The sequence below is a fragment of the Mytilus galloprovincialis genome, chromosome 1, assembly GCF_965363235.1.
Source record: "Mytilus galloprovincialis chromosome 1, xbMytGall1.hap1.1, whole genome shotgun sequence".
NCBI classification, from domain to species: Eukaryota; Metazoa; Mollusca; class Bivalvia; order Mytilida; family Mytilidae; genus Mytilus; species Mytilus galloprovincialis.
In genome coordinates this window covers 88,691,825-88,715,058 of record NC_134838.1, presented here as the reverse complement: position 1 = coordinate 88,715,058, position 23,234 = coordinate 88,691,825, and the positions used below count along the sequence as shown (strand labels likewise).

The following is a 23,234-nucleotide window of genomic DNA, read 5'->3' as shown; positions in this document are numbered from 1 at the left end:
AATTGTGACCTGATGAACAATTTTACCCCCATGTCAGATTTGCTCTAAATGCTTTGGTTTCTGAGTTATAAGCCAAAAACTGCATTTTACCCCTATGTTCTATTTTTAGCCGTGGCGGCCATCTTGGTTGGTTGGCCGGGTCACGCCACACATTTTTTAAACTAGATACCCCAATGATGATTGTGGTCAAGTTTGGTTAAATCTGGCCCAGTAGTTTCAGAGGAGAAGATTTTTGTAAAAGTTAATGACGACGACGGACGCCGGACGCAAAGTGATGGGAAAAGCTACACGCGTTATTCAGTGTGCACCAATTTTTTTATGTTATTTCTTCATAGACAGAAAAAATATTACAGTCATTCCTTAAATATTGGTTAATTTCAGACATAAAATCATAATTCAGAGATATAGACTTACAGATATCATATCATGGTGTACCTAAAATGTATTTAAAGTCATTTTGCTGTAATGTTTAGTACTATTAAAGAGTCCATTGTAGTCTTGTTTAGTACTATTTTTTTTAGTGAGATATTTACAGTGGTGACTTTTTAATATATAGCAGTACATCTTTTAGATGCATATACATCCCCTTGCTGGATTTTGACCTAAAATATTTCCAAACAAGAATGTGTCCCCAGTACACGGATGCCCCACTCGCACTACCATTTTCTATTGTTCAATGGACCGTGAATTTGAGGTAAAATGTTACTAAAAACTCTAATTTGGCATTAAAATTAGAAAGATCATATCATAGGGAACATGTGTACCGGTACTATGTTTTAAGTTGATTGGACTTCAACTTCATCAAAAACTGCCTTGACCAAAAACTTCAACCTGAAGCGGGACAGACGGACGAACAAATGGATGAATGAACGAACGAACGGATGCACAGACCAGAAAACATAATGCCCCTCTACTATCGTAGGTGGGGCATAAAAATATAAAACTTTACCAGTGTTGAGGCATAATATATAGGTTTTGTGAACTAGGAAAAAATTAATATGCTGAATTAGGAAAATAAGAAAAAACAGGATCAATGTCTTTTGTTTCATTAAAGAACAAGAATTTATTCAAATAGGGAGAAGGTAAAGGGTTATAATTTCAATGAGCCTAATGCAAAGCTTAACCACACTGGCTGAAGCATAAAGAGCAGGAATCAAAAAAACACAACATCACATCTAACTTTACCTAAGAAATGATGTGATACAATATAATTCTTATACTCATGAAACTGTCTACAGACAACATCCCCCTTAAATAGTACTAAGTTATATCTGTGAGAACATAAGTACCTAAATGGACTTGGTGTAACATAAATGATTAGTAACTTATTGAGGAACAGAATATATTCATAATTTAACACACTTAGTGTTACCTTCTTGAATGTACAAGTACAAATCATTTCCTATACTTCTGCTCTCTTTCTCACTCTCAAAAAAGGTGTTTGAAGATTTCATGTACATAAGAATAAAAGTAGGTTATATTTTTTGTGCAGTAAAATTAATAAGTGGTGACTTCTAAGTAAGCTTAAAAGTTTATCAGCATGTAAACAGTGGTTACTTCTATAACATTTCAAATTTTCAAATATATGTGTCAATTTAACTTTTTCAACTTCCATTTAAGGTCTTAATACTATCGAAACTTGCCTACCAATAAACCTTATTCTGGTAAAGGGAATATATAAATACTGTCCCAAGAGTGCTAAAAATAAATTATTCATAAAGAGGGGCAAAGTTTAATAAACTAGTTTGATGCATTAACAGTAATAATATACAGGTAACAAAAGTAATTCCTATACAATCATAATAAATGACACAAGTGTTTCAGCCTGTCTAATTGTTACTTTGGGTATAACTTTAGGGTTAAAACATTGGGATTTATCTTATACAATACCAACACAGTAATGTATACATCTATTAAAAACAACCACTGTTTAGTGCTTTAGTAATACTAGTGTGGTATAACAGGTGATATTTCAATGTGAAATTACTAAAGGTTATCAAATACCAATTTTCATTGATTTTAAGTGAGTGAATTCTTTTAAAAAATCCTAAATATTTATCAAATTGATCCAAATGAAGTTTAAGAATAACTTCAGATAGAAAAAACTCTTTAACGCCAAAAACAAAAAAATTGTGAAAAATGAAATTATGTCAGACATAGTGATTGCTTATTCAGTTTTCTTCCCCTCATTTATTTTATTCAAAGCCTTATACATTGTATCTCCATTCACTTGTTTATCAATGACAACTGGTATATGTAGAAAATTATCAAGAATAAGGTAAAACTTATACGTAAAAAAATAACAAAACATCTGCTACTTACAACATTCACAGACTAAAAATACAAAATAAATGGACATCTTTATACATAAGCTTCATAAATAACCCATTGCTCACCTTGCATATACACATTTTTCTGAATTGAATGGGGAATTTTTGTCACCTCCTGTTAAAACATTGTTTTAAAGTATCAACTTCAAGTACCTTAGGTTTTGATTTTACCATATAAATCAGCTTGTGTAATGGTGGCCATATTGCTTGCTGTACACTATTATCTGAATGTTTAGGATATTGTTGTCAAATAGACTTGTGATAAAGCCAACACGAAAGCAAAAAAAGCTCAAAAGTAGCTCCTCTACAAATAGTGGAAGGTTTCAAACTCTTTATCATATTTGTTAGGCAAAGTGACTAAAATGACTGTTGCATGTTGGCTTTTGACCAATAATAAATTTTGAACCTCCAGGAAAATTTCAAATATGGTCATATCCTACCCAATTAAGGTGAAACCTCAATTCCAGCAAAACAACAGGAAAAAAGTGCAAAGCTAATAACTGGAAAACAACCCCTCTCCCCTAAACTATAAATAAATAAACAATAGTTATCAAGGCACCACTACTCATAAAGCTTTGAAATAGTCAAATTGTTCTATTAATAGTTTCTGTACAAAGATTATAAAATCTTTTAAAACAAAACTGGAAATAAAAATAGAAATGCTATTAAAATAATATCTATGGCGTAAACAATGAAAGGAAAAATTAAAAAAAATGTGATTTTCCATAGTGAAACATAAACCTCCATTGCCATAAACTGTACAGTGCCAAAACCCTATCATAACTGGTCATAGATAAACCAATGCAAATCTAAAATGCATCTACATCAATGCCCAAACCAAAGCAGTAAATTCCATACCAAAGTTTTTATTTTCATGTCTTCGTCTACTTCAACAGATTGGTCAGCTAATGAGCAAGAATCATATTTACATGGTTAGAGCAATTTTCACGTGATAAATACACCATAATAAATATTCCAATATGCAAATAATTTTTTGGTTCTTCTGTATTCAACAATAATCACAATTTGATTAAAATATACATCCTGCATCCATGCTTTGCTTACAAGGATTTTATAATGATCTGTTCTTCTTTCTGTTCTGGCAATTTTTAAATCAGGTGATGAAATTACTGCTTCTTTTTAAAAAAAAATTCGTAAGGGTTCCACGGAACCCAGTGTCTTCCTACTTTTGCTGTTAATCGCAGACTCAACAAAAATGAGGAAAAACATCAATAAAAATTTCCCTCTCGATACTGTCTTTTGATTGAAAGAAGCTTCCAAGTTTGGTAAAAAATCCAGGATAGTTTATGAATCTAATAAATGTTTTATAAACTTTAACTGCAGAATAGCTGTATGTAATGTTAACTGGAAGAAAAACTAAGTCCATTTATAAGTAAAATACGGAAAAAGTGATTTTTTTTTTTACAAAATTTACTTCTGAATAATATCTTATGATCAGAAACAAGCTTTTGTCTAAGTTTGGTAGAAATCCAGGATAGTTTAAGAACATTATAAAAATTTTGAAAACTTGAACCACAGAGTGAATGTTTTGTTTCTGGCAAAAAAACTAAGTCCATTTATAAGTAAAATACGGAAAAGTGGAAATTTATTTTTACAAAATTTTCTTCTTGATACTATCTTATGATCATAAACAAGCTTCTGTCCAAGTTTGGTACAAATCAAGGATAGTTTATGAAAGTTATTAAAATTTTAAAAACTTTAACCACAGAGTGAATGTAATGTTTCCTCGCAGAAAAACTAAGTCCATTTATAAGTAAAATACGGAAAAAATGGAATTTTATTTTTACAAAATTTACTTCTGGATACTTTCTTATTATCATAAACAAGCTTCTGTCCAAGGTTGGTAGAAATTCAGTATAGTTTAAGAAAGTTATTAAAATTTCAAAAACTTTAACCACAGAGTGAATATTTGTGGACGCCACCGACGACAACGACGGAATGTAGGATCGCTTAATCTTGCTTTTTCGACTAAAGTCGAAGGCTCGACAAAAATGAGGAATGTGTCAATGGGACAAAGATGTTGCCCCTGCTTGCATATCATATAAAGTTATAAAGGGACATAACTGAAGAATGGTTAGAGTGAGCAGCCAAATTTATACTTAATTATTCCAATTTTTCCATTTGTAAATGGGCATAACACTAGAACAGTTAACGTGACACCACCAAAATTCAAACTTCACATGTATATAATAGTAATAAGCATTGTGTATAAGTTTCATAGCAATTAGTTGAGGCAAACTAAAGTAAGAGAACAGAGACACATTTATCAATTTTTCAATTTGTAAAAGGAGCACAACTCTAGAACTGCTAAAGTGATGCCACCAAAATTCAAACTTAATCTGTGTTTAGATAGTACTGAGCATTGTGTACAAGTTTCATAACATTTGGTTAAGGCAAACTTAAGTTAGAAACGGCAACCATCTTTAGGACGTACGTACAGACAAGGGTAAAACTAAATGCCCCTTCTGCTACTGCGGTGGCATAAAAATATGTGCTTTTTTTTAAAGAAAGAACCAGGCAATGCCAAAATGTCTTTAACACAGAGAGTACGTCGGAGCATTGACAGATCCTTGTAAGCAAAGTGTGAACACAGGATATGTATTACAGAGTGTAATAAGAAGGATTTTTTTTAAGACAATTCACATATAAGATTCATTGCTATAGTGACAATAAACTTGAATAATTTACAGGAAAATATTGTTTATAAATTATTCCTATTTAAATGACTTTTTCTTACAGTGTATTCTATCTTACCATGTATCATATTATCATAGGCAAGTGATGATGGTGTGACTGGAGTTGAGGCCCTTGATCTTTTACTGAAGTAAAAAAAACAATATTAAACATTTGATACATATAGACCAATTAACCATTTAATCAACAAAAACTTTCTTTTTTTTATCATGTGGTAGCATGTTGATTTTTAACACATACAAATATTTAATTTGATATCATTATGCCAAGAAGCCATACCTGTCAACTGACCCGTATTCTGCGGGTGTGACCCGAGATTTTCACAATTCTGAGGGATCACCCGGAACACCCGCCGGGTCATTGAAATAACCTGGGAATTCCGAAAATGACCCGATTTCTCCCGTATTTCTTAGCCTTAGCCTTGAGATTGATTTCATAAGTAATTTCCTTTGAAATACCGGCAAATTCGTAATTCTTCCATGAACAGGAAGTTCATCTAGCTATGTAAACTGTCAAATTAAGTGACCCATTAAGTGCATGGCTTCACTTGACAGCTTTGGTGTCAAACACACTGTTAATTAACACCAATTACCTTAGCTTTAGGTTGTAAATAAATTGCACCATTGGTTTACAAACTGAACTAGAGTTACTTCCCCTTATTTGTCACCATTCAAAATTATTCCTTATATTTACGTTTTATGGGTGAAAAAGATTAAATCATAAAAATACAAAATTCAAGTACATATTGAAAAATAACTTTTCATTATTTTTATACCTTTATACAATTTTTTAAAAAAAGTTGAAAATTATTTTTTACATTTATACTTCCTTTAACTGTATTACTATATTTTATCATAGTCTAATTTCCTTGTACAATGAAAAATATTATGGTTCAAGGCTACATAGTCAATAGTCTCAAGCATTTAAGAATTACATTAAATTCTAGTGTTCCAGCTCTGATGATTGTAGTTTTTTTCTCAAAAAGTAAAGCACATAAGACTGAGTTACACAAATTTATAAAAATTTTAAAAGTGCAATGAAATAATATTTAATAAGATTTAAAATGACTTAACAAAGTGAACATGCATTGATGTTTTGGTATCTTTGATATACATTATAAGAAAATGTACCATAAATACTGAAATTCAGCTCGAAAAAGTTCGTACACGTTATGACCTGATATTTGATTCTTCAATGCAGGTCATGACCTGCATTTTCATCGTCACAGGTTGACAGGTATGCAAGAAGCATAAAATGCTTGATTGATTGAAAAGGATATGCTGCAAATTCTGTGAAGCAGATTATCAATAAAAAATGAAAATATAACACTATCACAATTTGAAAAGAACTAGTTTTACTGTTGTGTTATTATTAGTATAAACTGAACCCATATTCAAAATCATAGACATACTAAGTCCTATTGGCAACAGCTGATCTTGGCCTTTGAAAATTATCTGGTAATCCATCTTTCCAGCCAGGAACATGTGAATTTCTAGGTCGTTGTGACATCTTTTCCCAGTGAAGGTCACGTCCTCCAGCCAACCATTCAGTTCCAGCTCTGACCTGTAGAACAGCACTTTTAGGTCTGTGATGAGGAGGTATTCCACGGCTAGCAGGAGAGGATGGTCTTTGAGGAGGAGGTGACTTTCTTCTTGCTGTAAAACACAATTTATCAATACAAAAAGCTTAGAGAGAATTATTGCCTAAAAGCATGATTATTATAACGGTGAAATACAGATGACTTGCTGTAAACTTTAAAGAAAGGCTACAGCTTGTTTCCATTTCTACTGATAGATGTGATGGATTAGATAAATGGCAAAAGCAGCAGATATGATTCAGCAGATTCAGTTAATCATGACATCTTAAAATAAAAATACATTTGTAACAGTGAACAAAGACTCTTCTGTACAATTTAAAAATTGTACAGGAATGAAGGAATAAATATGTTTACCTGTACATACTAGTGACATTTTATAGACAAATACAAGACCTACACCTCCAAACATGTTCTGTTTACATTAAGGAAACAAGTGAAACTGCGAGCTACTGCTCACTGATGATACCCCCGCCGCAAGTGGATAATATTAATAGTGTAAAAATATGCAAGTGTTCGGTAAACAGGAAGTTGTCGAGTGATGAATGTGAAAACGCATCACACGGTATAGCTGACTTATATAAATCCTGAAACCAAATTTCAGAAATCCTTGTATTGTAGTTCCCGAGAAAAATGTGACGAAAATTTTCAACTTGGCTATCATGTGTAAAATCATACAAGTGTTTGGTTAACAGGAAGTTGTCGAGTGATGAATCTGAAAAGGCATCACACGGTATAGCTGACTTATATAAATCCTGAAACCAAATTTCAGAAATCCTTGTATTGTAGTTCCTGAGAAAAATGTGACGAAAATTTTCAACTTGGCTATCATGTGTAAAATCAGACAAGTGTTCGGTAAACAGGAAGTTGTCAAGTGATGAATCTGAAAACGCATCACACGGTATGGCTGACATATATAAATGTTGATACCAAATTACAGAAAGGGTGGATGTGTAGTTCCTGAGAAAAATGTGACGAAAGTTTCATGGGACGGACTGACTGACGGACTGATGGACGGACTGACAGACAGAGGTAAAACAGTATACCCCCCCTTTTTTAAAGCGGGGGTATAATAACAACACTAAACTTAAAAGAAAATTGTTCTTGATATAGCTTAAAAATATTTTACTTGATAAAGTTTTTTTTTATCAAAACACACACAACACACATTTAATAGTACTTTGAGGTATTTTATCAGGTGAAAGGAATAAAGATGCATGTTTGGAAATGGAAATTATAACATTGGAGATGTTTTATTATTAAGTGTGATAATTATTCAAAACTTAAGTCAAAAAGAGAAAAGATAATGTGACATTAAATTCTTATCAAGTGCATATCCAAAACCTGGTCCCACATCCGTGATATAACTCTCACACATCTTACCAGCTCTCCCACGGAATCCAAGGGCTGGCATGATCACTAACATTATAAAAATAATTTTCAATTTATATTACTGACAATATACATCTATGATAGAACTTTCATTTTGTAGTTAAAAGTTGACATTATTATTATTTTTTAACAACAATAGACCCTTTCGTTTATCATAACAGTGACCATACAAAAATTGAATTCTAAAGAAGAGATAAATTTTACATACATTTATTTTAATATTTTCTCATAACTTTGTCAACAATTTTCAATTATTAAATCAATTTCCATTGACTTTCAAATATTTTCTGCAAACAGTTTAAAAGGAAGACAGTTAAAAGATTATTCAAGTCATTGTGCCATTTATGTAATAAGGAGATTCAAAAAATAAAACAGATGAAGTGCATCTAAAATGGAAAACAATGTAAACAGTGTGCTGGTCTAGATAGTGACACTTCTGTATCAAAATATAAAAATTTCACTTATTTGTGAATGTTGCTTTTTACCCAATTACACAGCATTTTGATGTGATATTTAAAGATTATCGTTGATCATCTCAACAAGATTGATTTTCTCGCTTGAGCCGATACAGTGAAAGTAAGAAAAGCAATCGAGTTGAGATGATCAATGATTATCTGTTGATTACTATTTTACCTATGATGACATTGTCAATTTCATTAAAAAAATAAAGGTTACATCACTATTCTAACTTTCCCCTTATCACTCAATAATGAAATGTTGGTCATGATGATCAAAATGTTCAAGTGTGCTATACAGTTCTGTGTAAGAGAAATGATATAGTGAAATTTCAGCATTCTAGGATTCTAATAACCAAGTCAGATACAACTAGATGTGTCAAAGCGACACGAACGGCCCCGTCTCAAAAAGTTGAAAAATCTGCAATTTCAATAACACATGCATGACATGTGGACATAAACATGATGGTAGTCTCACATATCAAAAATCAGCTCAAATCTGGAGGCGTATAGAAAAATGTTTATATAACTGTGATTTTCAACAATTTTCAAAAGTTGTAAACCCTTTATTTTGTCAAAAATTAGCAGAGGGGAACAAAACTTTAACTTGATCTGTAACTCATCATGGTTAGCTCACATACCAAAAATTAGCCCAATATCTGAAAGCATTAGAAAAAAAGCTCTGTATAACTCTGATTTTCAAAAATTTATCAAAGTCCAAAGCCCGAAATTACAGCAAAAATTAGCCGAGCAAAATGAAACTTTAACTTGATCTGTAACTCATGAGTAACTCATATACCAAAAATCAGCCCAATACCTGAAAGTGTTTAGAAAAAAAGTTTGTATAACTGTGATTTTCAACAATTTATCAAAGTCCATAGCCTGTAATTTCGGCAAAAATTAGCCGAGCGGAACAAAACTTAATCTTGATCTGTAACTCATCTTGGTTAATGCACATGCCAAAAATCATCCCAATATCTGAAAGCCTTTAGAAAAAAAGTCTGTATAACTGTGATTTTCAACAATTTATCAAAATCCAAAGCCCGTAATTTTCGGCAAAAAATTAGCAGAGCGGAAAGAAACTTAAACTTGATCTGTAACTCATCATGGTTAACGCACATACCAACAAGAGGCTGTCACAACGACAGCAAACCAGATTTATTAACATTTATTTGTGTCCTGGCAATATCACAAGAACCATTACTGATGAATGGTGAAAGTGAAAATCGTCAATATCAAATTTGACCTCCATTTTGTCATCAGTATCAACATATTAAAATTTGAAAAGCTTAGATTGAATGGTTCATGAGTAAATGCAACAACCTGAATGGAAACGCCATTTTACGATCTTTCAAGAACCATAACTCCTGAACGGTAAAAGTCAAAATCGTCATTATTGAACTTGACCTCTATTTTGTCATCAGTAACAACATATTAAAATTTCAAAAGCTTTAGTTGAATGGTTCATGAGAAAATGCACGGACACGACGGGAAAAACCATTTTTCAATCTTTCAAGAACCATAACTCCTGAACGGTAAAAGTCAAAATCGTCATTATTGAACTTGACCTCCATTCTTTCATTAGTAACAACATATTAAAATTTGGGAAGCTTTAGTAGAACAGTTCATGCGTAAATGCACGGACAACTCCATTTTTCTATCTTTCAAGAACCATAACTCCTGAACGGTAAAAGTCAAAATCGCCATTATTGAACTTGACCTTCGTATAGTTGTCAGGAATAACATATTAAAATTTTAAAAGCTTTGGTTGAACGGTTCATGAGTTAATGCACGGACAACATTTGATTGCCGCCCGCCCGCCCGGCCGCCCGCCGTACATCCCCAAATCAATAACCGACATTTTTGTCACAAAAATCCGGTTAAAAATCAGCCCAATATCTGAAGGTGTTTAGAAGAAAACTCTGTATAATGGTTAGTTGTGGAATGATGGATTGACTGAATTACAGAATTTGAGAATTACTTCGTTGTGGAGCCATAAAAAAGCTTTTAGATTGTTACCATATGGTGTATGGAAAGATTGAAACTGAAAATTTAGAAACAAGCAAACTATCAAACTAGAGTCTAATGAAAAAAAAACCAATTTCAATGTAATATAAAATTTCCTTAAACAGAAGACAAATGATGATTTTACTTATTGCATTGTAATTAATACCTAATTGATATTGTGTGTATGCAATGAGTGTGTAATTTTAACTCTTGTGTACATGTCACACATATATATTACTTACCACTAGGAGCAGGTGTTGCGATTATACTCAATAAAACATCTATATAATATATAGGTTAAATAATCGCTTAGTTCAACAATGCAATACTTGCAGGCATACACAAATTGTGACAATTTTTGAAATCAATGGTTTAACTTTACTGTTGGCACAGTTTTGTCAGTTCTATTTCAGTTTTCCAAAGATATACATGAAATGAATGAAGAAAGTGTCCATGGGACACCAATGACCATACTTGAAAACATCCGTCAAATTCTACAATTTTTCAATTTACAAAGGTACATAACTTGTGAAAGTGAATGTTGAGTCACCCAAATTCAAAGTTGATCTATGTTTGGCGGTAATAAGCATTTTGTATAAGTTTTATAACATTTGGTTGAGGCATATTTAAAGTCCTTCACCTTTCAACAGATACCTTACATACTAAAATATTTGCTGCATAGTTTAAGATTTATACTTGTGTGTATGAACTATATGTTTTAAATATGTACTACTTTCCAGAATGATTTTTTTTAACCAGGCCCGATTAGTAGGTGTTACATCTTACATAGTCTATCCAAATTATTTTTGCTAAGATCTCACTGTGACTTTGAGATGAAGAACAGCAATAAAAGTGCTGTTCCTTTTCTTTTTGTATGTTTTCTTGCTGTGTATTTAATTATTTTGTGTCATGGATGAATATCCCATATCCTTTGTTTTTCTATTAAGATACAGAACAAAAACTATTTTTGGTTCAAACAGACATACAGCCAGATAAAACAAAATGCTCCCTTCACTTATCTTACTTATCATATTTGGCACAACTTTTTGGAATTTGGGTCTTCAACTCTCTTCAACTTTATACTTGTTTGGCTTTCTTCCTATTTTGATCTGAGTGTCACTGATGAGTCTTATGTAGACGAAATGGGCATCTGGCATATCAAACTATAAGCCTGGTACCTTTGATTACTCATTATACAGGTTTTAAGATCAACCCATTTGAAGCCAACAGCAGATACTTAAAAAAACATGAATACCTTTTACAGTTTAACTGTAACAAAGGGTTTAATTAATCATGTGTTAGATAGATACCTGTAGAAGGTGCAGTAGTATTAGGACGTGCTGTGACATTCTGTTTCCACGATTCTGTTCTCTGTTGCTGGTAAGATGTTGAGAAGCTATTCTCTGTTGACCCTGTCGTCTGTCTTATAGGGTGAGCCACAATATACTTGTATGCATCAACTGCTGAGAATGGTCTTGTTCCTGTTACAGGCTTAGTACTAAAATAAAAAACATCAGCATAAAAACATTTAAAAAGTTTCATGGGTGTCATCATGATTGGTTACCATTTAAAAAAGCATATGTGTGACATGAATATCTTCCATTTGTCATAGCCACAATAACATCCTCTTTTCCTTAATATTGTGCTCTTTCCTGGTGGTCAGATTTTTTTTTATGGAGAATAATAAAACAATCTGCGATCATTTCAAAACTTTGGTCAGTAGTTTCTATATTCGATAAATTAGTAATTTAAACCCAGTTCTGCTATTTCAACACCAACAAGATAGAGGTATTGGTCAGTGTTAAAAAGAATAAGAAGATAACTGCAAAACAAACTGTCAAGAAGATTTGAATGAAAGATTTTCAATTTTTACAAACAAGTTCACTTGGCTATGTATCATTCTGCACATCATGTTCAATCAACGTTTTTTTTTTTTTTTTTATGGTGGTCTGTACACTGTTATGAAGTGTTATGAGTGATGGGACTCAGAGATACTGAAAAAGGCTAAAAAACAACCCCACCTTGTATAGATTATAACCATGAATTGAAGAAAAAAAGTATATATTTATTAAGTCTTATTGGTGTTTTGTAGATGAATACATAAACAGGTCATATATTTAACTTGAAAATGTTGTTCGTGCAAAATCATGCCCTCAGCTGTCATTGGCAAGTATTTTGTTGTCTCATGTACAACTATGCCATATATCCTTTTATTTCCAAGTAACGATAATTACCCTGAAATCATGAATGCTGCCTTTCCTCTGCTGGATGTTTGTGGATGAGTACTATCAGGTGACAGACCCTCAGTTGGTGGGATATTACTGGCTCTTGTAACCTCTTTAGATGGACTTCTCCCTTCTTTACCTTTGACCTCTTCCTTGATATCAACTGAAGATGGAATCTGAATCTGTAAAGTGGGAGCACTTGTACTTTCCCGTGCTGAATCAGTTGTCTTAGTTTCTCTTGGTGTGATTTTGGATTTTTCATATTTTTCTTTAAAAGTTTTTGGTTCCTTGTTTTCTTTGTTACATAACTGTTCATTTGTCACATTTTCAGTTGATGAATTATGTACTAAATTTTCTTCTGATCCAATCTTTTCCTTATCCCTGTAAATACAAGAACTTAAATTTCCAAAACAGATTTCATTCATGAAATATTTCATACACAGGATTTTTTTCTCCTAAACAGGAGGACGGGAGGAGACCCCTGAAAATGGGCTTATTGTACTCCCGTCGGGAGGTTCACATGTATGTTCCCGTTTAGTGATAAACATTTTTCCTATCAATCAATTGTTATTCAAAAATATTCTTTTTTTGGGGTTAAATTTGAAGACTTTAAATCTGCATTAATAACAAGATTGAATCCAAATTAGATGGTTGTTATTCTAATGTGTTTCTGTTAGTCAACCAATCAAATTTCATGCTATAAATGTGATTTGTTATTAAAAGTGGTGATACTAAAAACATACTAATTTTTGTTTATTCTAAAGGGTTTTTACTATGCAATGTGTTACAAAACATATGACAGTCTAATTATTACATCTAATCCAAAAAGAATTCCCAAATCTTACTTTTTCTCTTCCTTTTCATCTTGTTTATGATCATGATGATGATGTGTATGGTGATCTTCTGGTGAGGATTTAATATTCTGAAAATAGGCAAACATTATGAATAACATAGTTATTACATGCTGACATCTGATTTCACTTACAATTTTTTTTTAAATATATTTACTCTTTTCAGTTCATGATAGTCAATATGCATAAATCATTTGATAGTAAAATCTTCTTCTATTCATTAATATAAACTAAAGGCTCTAATGAACCTGTGTCCCTCACCTGCATCGTAAAAATGCCAATTTTTACTAAAAATCATCATTAAAGGGGAATAATACTATAAGAATTGAACTAACAATAGACCTGTCAAAAATCTATATATAACGCAGTCAAAAATCGGTAAAATGGATATAGTTTATTTCAGTCATATTGACATATTTGTAGATCTTAATTTAATTATTCTGCAGATAATATTTCCCTTAAAAAGTTTCTGTTTATGTAAAAAAAATATCTCTTCAGAACAATAACTCCAACAATGAGTTGACTGAAGATTTCAGCCTTAAGTGCATCTTGTCTTTCTTATCATTTGTGCTATATCAAGTTTCTATACATCTATTACAGTTTTCAAGATAATAGGAACTTGATCAGAGTTTGTAGAGGTGAATTCAAACTGTAATAGCATGGGTAAACTTTTGTTAGTAATTAGCATTTTGAAACGACAAAGACTTCCGAGTAAGTTGAATCGAATGCTGGTACAAAATGACTTTTTCAGGGTAAAAAATTCCAATGCTGGTACAAAATGACTTAAAATTCAATACTGTATCATGGACTTAACCTAATATATACATGAATAAAACATAATGACATTTTCAAGGTAAAAAAGTGTGTTCTAGTAATTTAGGATTTTTTTGGATCCAAATTTTTGCTTTAACAATACATAGACATGACAATCCCCACTATGTACTGTCAAGTTAGGGTAGAAACATACAAAAACATATAAAATGTCTGATATAGACTGACAGCTGAATATGAAATATGTTTTCAAAGTACCTATATTAGTATGGTACATGTGTGTTGATATAAGATTTATCATTTTTACAAGCTTTATTATTAAATCTCTTGTCTGAAACAACAGTTAAACATCATATGTATGCTGGTATTTCAGATTTAAAAGGACTTGTTAAATCTTAATAGGTAACATACTGTCCTAAGGTGACATATTTAACTTTACCAATTTGAATATATTTATAGTGTCAAAATATTATTTAAACATATAAAATAACATTTGATTTATCAAATGCGTCCTCGTACAAACAATAACTGTGAGACTTAAGAAGCTTTTGGTATAAAACCTATGTTAATTTAATTTTTTTCTGCTTCAAGAATTAACAACTATACATTTTTCATTCATGCACACTTTAGAAGAAAATTAATTATAACAAATTAATTCAAGGCCACTTGGACTTATTTTCTAATTCTTTAAATCAGATTGTAGGTGTAATCCCGATATAACCACTTTGACCTTTCAATTTTAATAGTTAAAGTCATTCGAATAATTTTCAATATTCTCAAGTTATGCCAATCTTTTATTCTTGTGTATATGAAAGTTTTCTATAATAATTCAGTACAAATAACTAATATGAAGATCAAAAGAAAGTCGCTAGATGAAAACCCTTAAAAAGTCAGCTATTAAATATATGAATATAAAAGATCAAAAATAAACCATTCAAAAATTTATTTAAAATTGAATAAATGATGCATATGTTATCATGGATTCATTAGTTTAACAAAAAAGCTTTAAATAAAATTTGATTTCAATGGATTCGAACTTGTCGGACAGGATATCATACAGAAACATCCTATCTTGTTACGGAATGATGTATCGTCACCAAACAACCTGTTTTGTTTAGGTCAGAAAAATTGAACAATCTGTCAAAAAGGGATAAGTGAGCCAGTTTAAATACCTGAAAAATAACTGCAAATTACGAACGTTTATTGTATGTGTTATTAACTTGATACAAAGATTAAATGCAAACGAGATAAAGAACTAATATCATGCTGGATTATGACGGTAGATTTATGTACTGTCTAACATTCAATATTTACAATGGAATAGAATGGAGACATGATATTCAAAGTTAGTCACTAAGGAAAGGAATAAAGCTTCATAGAAACTTACGATTGTAATCAATTTCAATTCAATATTTCTTATTTACCTGATAAACATATATGCAATCCTGTAGTTTATTGATCTAATATATATATATGACATATAAAGATCAGCCATTGAGAGAGAATAAAAATTAATACCATTAAAATCTTCATTCAGATTAAAATATGAATATATAGAAGTGTGATATCTAGAGCATATCTGGAGAAAAATTGTGATGAAAAGAATTAAAATGATAATGGAAAGTTCTATTGGAATCTGAATTATGAGAGAATACAGTTTGGATTACACACGGAGACTAATGGATGTAAATTGTAAGGATTTATTGAATCTATTTTGGAACATTCATTAAACATACTTATATTAATCTTTCTGAATAGAAAGGAAATTTTATTCAAGTATTAGTTTTTAAATGGACAAATATTTATAAACTGTACAATAAAATTCAACCGTGTCATTATTGGAAAGCCGTAAAACAACAATTACAGAGAATAAAACTCTCTACTGTTAAGAGTGAGTAGATGATAGCAACACAGAAGTACCATCTACCTGTCTACCTATAAAATATATGACATCTATTTAATTTGTTTACAATTTTCTTCAAATCCGTCACTTTGCCTTTCACTCCCATTTGTCAATTGGGAGTTTCTTTGGTAAGTTTGAACAGCGTGTTAGTATACTGGATTATTTAAAAGGATTTCATTGTGTAAAAAGGACATAAAATTAGTTTTGATTGTGCTTTGATAACATGTTAAATAACTATACATAAAAGGAGCAGGAAGCTGAAAGAACTGACTTGCATCAAAATGACAAATTACGAAGTTTTAGATAAGGAAACTGATAAACTAATGGAAGCTGTATTATATGGAGATGCCTTAGATGTAGTCCGTGTTCTTCAAAAGAATAAGGATAATTGTAATGACTTGTGTACAAATATTAACAGTGAAGGAACAACCATTTTACATGCGATGGCACAGAGGTTCCGTCCTAATGTAGTTAAAATTCTAATAGATTTTAATATAGACATAGACTGTCGTGATCTTGAAGGAAACACTCCACTTTTCAATGCTCTGTGTCACAATAATCTCTGTGGTGCTAAAATTCTCATCGATCATGGAGCTGATGTTAATCGTACTGTCAACAGAAGAAGTGGAATAACAATTCTTCATAAGATTGTCAAAAGTGATAAAATCCGTGCCTCTAAACTTTTACTTGATGAAGGTGCAAACGTGAACATTACAGACAAATCCAAAAGAACACCCCTGCATATCGCTCTTCTGAAAAACAATACTAGAATGTCAACATTGTTGCTAGACAATGATGCCGATATAAATGCTGCAGATGAAACTGGAAAAACACCGCTTCATCTCTCTATTATATATCAACATCCTGAACTTACAAAGTTACTAATACAAAAAGGGGCAGATGTTTGGAGTAAAGATGAGGTTGGTATGACACCATTACACTTAGCTGTAGCAGCAGGGTACACAGACATAGCTAAATTGATACTGAAACGAAGTAATGTTAGCATTAATTTGAAAGAGAAGAGAATGGGACGTACTGCCCTACATCTATCATGTGCAAATAACCATTTAGCAATAGCTAAAGCACTTCTGGAAAGTGGCGCTGATGTCAACTTAACTACCAAATTTCGTAAATCTCCACTTCACATTGCTGCTGGTCACCAAGCACCAGAAATCTGTTCACTTCTACTTAAGAACAATGCCAATGTTAACATGATAAGTACAAGTAATAAAACTGCTTTACACTTTGCAGTGGAAAATAACCAGGATCAACTGACAAAGGATCTCATTCAATACGGTGCCAATATCAATCTCCGTGATTTACACGGTGGAAGTCCTCTACATTACGCTGCATCCTCAGGAAACAATAGACTGGTCTCCTTACTCATTCAAGGTGGAGCTAACATTAATAGTATAAATGGAAAAAGACAAACACCATTGCATGTGACTGTCCATGAAAAACATATAGACACTGCTATCTTCTTGATGAAGAATGGTGCTAATTTTACTTATCTGGATGAAGATGGTAAGACTGCTATGGAATATGATAAAACTGGACAGCTCACTGCCATTTCCAAAACTCTGCTCAAAGACACTGTTTAATATTTGTTAATTCTAAATTATTATTATTACTATAAAGTTTCTATTTATTGTTTTACAGTCTTTTTTTTCAATTCATTCAATCAAAAATTCTGAAATAGAGGTTCAAAGTATACACTTCTTTCAAAAAACGTTTACATAAAAAATGAACAAGTGTGGACACACACAAATGTCTTGTGTACATTTAAGAAGATGAATTAGTTAAAAGTTAAGGAAGTTAAATGACATTTGTAAAATTATTTATTTTTGTTGGTACTAATATTTTTTTGGGGTAAATATTTGATTTCTTGGTTTTGCCAAGATTTGCATATTATATACATGTAACAGAAATATGAAGATGTGGTATGATTGCCAATGAGACAACTCTCCATGTAAGCCTGCCAGATTGACGATGTACTTTGTACAATCATTTTATACACCAAACCTTGTTAGCCTATTGTTAAAGCATCAGAAAAACAGTCTAAACAAAAACTAAGCAACCAATGAACTGTGAAAATGAGTTAGTTCAAAGTCAGATGAAACCTGCCAGACTGACATTAACATCTAACAATCATTCCATACACCAATTATAGTTGATTTACTACTAACAATATTTGAGAAACAGACCTAATCATGCAACCTTAACTATGAAATGTGGTCCTTGCGGTCAAGTCTAGATGAACCCTGCATGATGGATACATTGTTTGTAGCTTAATACAAATTGTATACACTGCTGCTGGACTTATATGCTCATGTCTTGCATTCTGAGGCAAAAAACATCAGGCCAGATCTGGGGTTGAAGTCATAAAACTTTGCTCAGTGCATGGAGCATAAAAATCATGCTCGAAACATGAAATCCAACATTTTGATTGGTTGATTTTGGAGTACAACGTAAAGTTTTATGACCTTTCATAATTTTAAAAAAATTTGTTGGTCTACAAAAAATCAGTTTGTGACTTAAGTTGGAATCAGCTTAGAGATTTAAAACAAAAGACCAGATTTTACTTAGGATTATATTTAGCTTATTTTCTTGATCCTTACAAAAAATTATAAAAAGCATTAAACATTTTGAAAAGAGTTCATTTATTACATCTTATGAAATCAAAATTAAAAACTACATTTAGGAATGGCAAGGGTAAAACTCAAATGCTCTTAAAAAGTGATAATCTTTGGATATTAATGGTATTAAAAAATAAAAGTACTATATTTGTATTTTTAAACATGGCAAATAATCAGGGAAAATCCCATATCTGGTGTAACTTCTTGAATTAGGTAATGACAAAAGAACTATGATTGTTTGTAATCATGGTTATTGGAAATGTATCATGAAAGACAAAAATTAGGGGTCTGTCCTCCGCTATATGAAAAAAACCCACCAGTTTTGAAGTAAAAAAGGTTCCAGTCTGAACTAAAAACCATTTAAAACTATTGAATATGAATTGAAAAGCCAGTGCATAAGGACAAAAGGCATTCCTTCTCCAAAAAAGAAACATGTGTCTGCAAAGAGGTGTCTCTTAAATAAGAGCCAAATAAGGTAATTTACTGAACTGTTAAGTATCTATATGATATATAATGAAATGCACTAAACTCCATAAACAATTTTTATGTTAAAAGGACAGCTCATATAGTTTTAAATATATGATGTTTGAATGTACTATAAAAGCTCCTCTTCAAGGTTCAACATGACATAAATTGGGTAATGATATTGATGGTAACATACTTCAAATACATTGAATAAGGCAATATAATTATTCTCTCATAACATGTTAATACTCCTTCCATCATCCGGTACAAAGGGACCAAATGTCAATACACTCTCATTTTTAAATGGTGATTTGCATATATATCTGAAAGTGTTAAGTTAATGAATATTTAATGAACAATTTTCCCCAACACAAAGATTTTTCATATAACATGTCCAAACTACTCTCTCTATGCATTTCATACCTTCACTATTGTAAGGATTTTAAATTGACAGAAAAATTTATAATTAATCAAAACAATCTATTATGAGTTACAGATTAGAGGGATACTGTTAGAGAGGTAAACAATATATCCCGTCAACAAAGACCTCACTTTATTTGATTGAAATAGATAGTAACTACAGGGGGTAATAAACAACAGTTTCATTTATGAACCTTTATAAAATATTAATATTTGTGACAAAGAGGATGTAGATACACACATAGCAACTGACTGACTATTTGGGTACACAATATCATATTCTTTTATTTGACATTATAAATCACATAGACAAAACAATGCATGTAACCATGCAATGTGATGGGGAAATTAAAATAGAGTAACTGTAAGCAAAGTCTCCATAATTATACCTACACAAACTCCTTTGTATATCTTTATACACAAAAGTATTGAGTATGTAAACTAACATTTCACTTATTGAACACACACTCTTTGTAGGTGGACAACAACAAAATCAAGTATCACTATATCCTTCCAGCCATTCAAAATGTTCTGAGTGGGACATTTCTTTGTTAAAACAGACAGTAATAACTTAAAATACCTTCTGGCAGTAGTCAACTTTTGTTTAATTTTATTTTTTAAATTCAGTTCTCTGATACTGTATAACCTACACCAAAGTCAAGTGATATATAACTTAAAACTTCCACACATCTTGGTATGCCAATCAGCTTTCCTTCAGATTCAGGTCACACTGACCTACAATTCTTCACTCATTGACTTTTATGAAGATTTATATTAGTGTTCATACAATTCACATTTCAATAACTTTTATTCATAAAATTACTGTCAAATTTTATAGTTTTCAAATATATCTTAAAGTGCAATGTCACTTGGTATCCTTTGAACATATTGACTTATATTTCACTTTTCATTGCATTTGTTAAGTTTTACATCTAACTTCAGTTTTTAAAATACTTTGATCATGTAATTTGGTTAGTTGACACATCAATTAAGATTTAGTTAAAGAATAGTTTCTATGGGCCATAATAACAAAACCGAGGCAATTATGGTTACCAAGCATACTTTGTCATTGTTCTACATATTTAACACACCTTTTTTTAAACTTCAAGGTCAGATGTTAAAATTTATTTCACAAATTTTTAAAAAAAAAATGCACTATACCCTTATTACATATTCTTTTTAACAAGGGTATGACACTCATCTTTCAAAATGAAATAAGCTAGACAATCTGGACATTTGATATTTTGTATTTTGTTAAAGTTTATTGTCCCATTTTTTGACTCTATAAATTGAAGCATATTTTGTTAAATCTATATAGGTGCATTTTTTTTTTAGATCTAAAGCTTAACTATGTGCAGATAGTACCGTATATATTAGAATAAAATCAATTTAATACATGTATAGCTGATCCTACGAAATAGATAACTAGTTCATAATTAAATGTTGCCATTGTTATCTTATTACAGGGGGCAAATAAAAACGCACCAATTAAGATATGATGACCTTAATTATATCAATTATGTCAATTTGTTAAATTAATGAGACATAAGCATGACAAAAGATTTTTTATTACAGACACACTGACCGATTTCAATCAATGAAATACAAGTGTCTATAGGAGATAAGATGATATCAAATTGTTCAGTGAAGTCTTATTCCTGTGAGGGAGAAGAATTTAAATAAGTTCTTCGTGTTTCAGAATCCCTGTATGCCTATAGTATAATTGAAAAAAACTTTTGAAAAAATAAAAAATTGTTTAAACTAATCAAGTCATAATTTACCATTCTCATATAAATATGGAATTTTCATATTTTCAGGGTTTTTTTTTCAAATAAAATGATTATATTATGTATTGTTACAATGCAGATATTTGAGTATAAAAACAAGCAGTGGACTATCAAATAACAATAAATATGTTAGGTATATCAATAAAATATTGATTTTGACTAGAAGTTACACCAGATTAAGGTATTAAAGCTCTATTGCTGAAGTGTATAGCATTTTAATACCATTTTATAGATCTTCATTAGCTAAGTGATATTCTCTTTATTTAACTGTCAAATAAAACTCTTACGCATGTCATATACATTGTATTATTGTGTTTACTCTAAGACCTTTTGTGTGAACCCTATCAGAGGCCGAAGTTTTACATATATTGCTTAACAATATCATTGAAATAACTAAAATGGACAAAAAACATCAACTATGACACCAATTCATCTATTCAGCCCCCCTTCCCCCCCCCCAAAAAAAAACCAAACAACAAACCCAAAAAAAACAAACAAAAAACAAAACAAAACATGCCACTTTACATTTTACAAATCTTCTCTTCTGCAAATCATTAGGATTAAAAATTGTTCTTAAAATTTGAAGACATAAAAATATGAATACAACTTTTGAATGGATGGACAAAATGGTTATAAATGTACATCTATCCCATTAAATCCCTCTAATTTCCTTCAAACTGGTCTGCAAAAAGATCAGGGACTTTCTCCTAGGCTTTACAAAATTCTAAAGCAAATTGGTTCAAAAATAGTGGTCAGGGCCTGAAACAACTCTCTTGAACTTTAATTATCCCAGTAAATAGCCATATACCTACTATCCATTTCAAATGTGACATCTCAAAAGTCATTAGCTATAATGTCCATAAAACTTAAATTCTATAATAAAATAATGACATTCTACTAATGAATAAGCTATAAAAATGTATTGATTTCTGAAAGCTTTCATCTTACAGAAAACCATTTTAAAACCAATATATATGAACGAATTGAAACATGAAACTATACCAATATGCAATTACGGCTTAATTCAAGCTGGAAAATCATTAAAAGCTTTAATTAAATACAATATATCTAGAAATCTAAAATAAATTCAATATACTGTTATTTTATATTAACTTTATTCTTGCATTATAACAATAGTTGACAATATTCCTTTTCACTCCTTTGTCACTGTTTTTTTTTCAAGCTAATACAATACTTTTTGAAATTCATCATATGAAATACTGTTCCATAAATTATGTTTCTGTATGTTCTTTTGAAAGTGTTTCATAAATCCTTCTTCATTGAATAATAACCAATTTTAAACTCTGTCACCTGATCTGGAATCAGAACTTTCTATTGCTTCCAAACTAATTTCAAGAAAAATCCGTTAAAATTTGACCTAGAAATTTATATAAAACTTTCCTTCTTAACCCTATTTCTTTTTAACAGTTTGGTAACTAGCGATGATAGTCCGTCAGACAGAGAATATAAATGACTGACCCTTGTTAAGAGTGAGCCATATCTCTTGCAGGTAAAAGACACCCTTTCAGATTTAGAAAAAGAGCAGGTTAATGCCCCGACAAGGCAGCACTCGCACACCCAAAGTGGAAAGGGATTAATACCTTTAAACTTAACTAGCGAATTCTGAGAGTTACACCATTTTGAGTCATTCTTTACATTGATTTAACATATTTTATATTTGTT

The 23,234-nt window shown here is 31.2% G+C and overlaps 2 protein-coding genes across 15 annotated transcripts in view; one reads left to right on the top strand and one right to left on the bottom strand.

Moving 5' to 3' along the window:
* Nucleotides 1–23,234, bottom strand: part of LOC143043418 (uncharacterized) — an 83,160-nt gene that overhangs the window by 5,688 nt on the left and 54,238 nt on the right. For 9 of the 14 annotated variants that reach the window (XM_076215733.1, XM_076215773.1, XM_076215781.1 and 6 more), the window contains 8 exons: nucleotides 13,564–13,640; nucleotides 12,728–13,099; nucleotides 11,804–11,991; nucleotides 10,736–10,774; nucleotides 8,023–8,058; nucleotides 6,457–6,700; nucleotides 5,106–5,170; nucleotides 3,189–3,235 (listed from right to left, as the gene is read on the bottom strand). In XM_076215733.1, coding sequence (XP_076071848.1) covers nucleotides 3,189–3,235; nucleotides 5,106–5,170; nucleotides 6,457–6,700; nucleotides 8,023–8,058; nucleotides 10,736–10,774; nucleotides 11,804–11,991; nucleotides 12,728–13,099; nucleotides 13,564–13,640 — 1,068 coding nt within the window. The remainder of the gene's footprint in view (nucleotides 1–3,188; nucleotides 3,236–5,105; nucleotides 5,171–6,456; nucleotides 6,701–8,022; nucleotides 8,059–10,735; nucleotides 10,775–11,803; nucleotides 11,992–12,727; nucleotides 13,100–13,563; nucleotides 13,641–23,234) is intronic. The other 5 variants (XM_076215755.1, XM_076215798.1, XM_076215743.1 and 2 more) reach the window with 4 other exon arrangements.
* On the top strand, nucleotides 15,346–17,896 carry LOC143043525 (uncharacterized). Its single transcript, XM_076215804.1, has one exon. It carries the CDS (start codon nucleotides 16,525–16,527, stop codon nucleotides 17,842–17,844), a length of 1,320 nt encoding a protein of 439 aa, XP_076071919.1. The 5' UTR covers nucleotides 15,346–16,524; the 3' UTR covers nucleotides 17,845–17,896.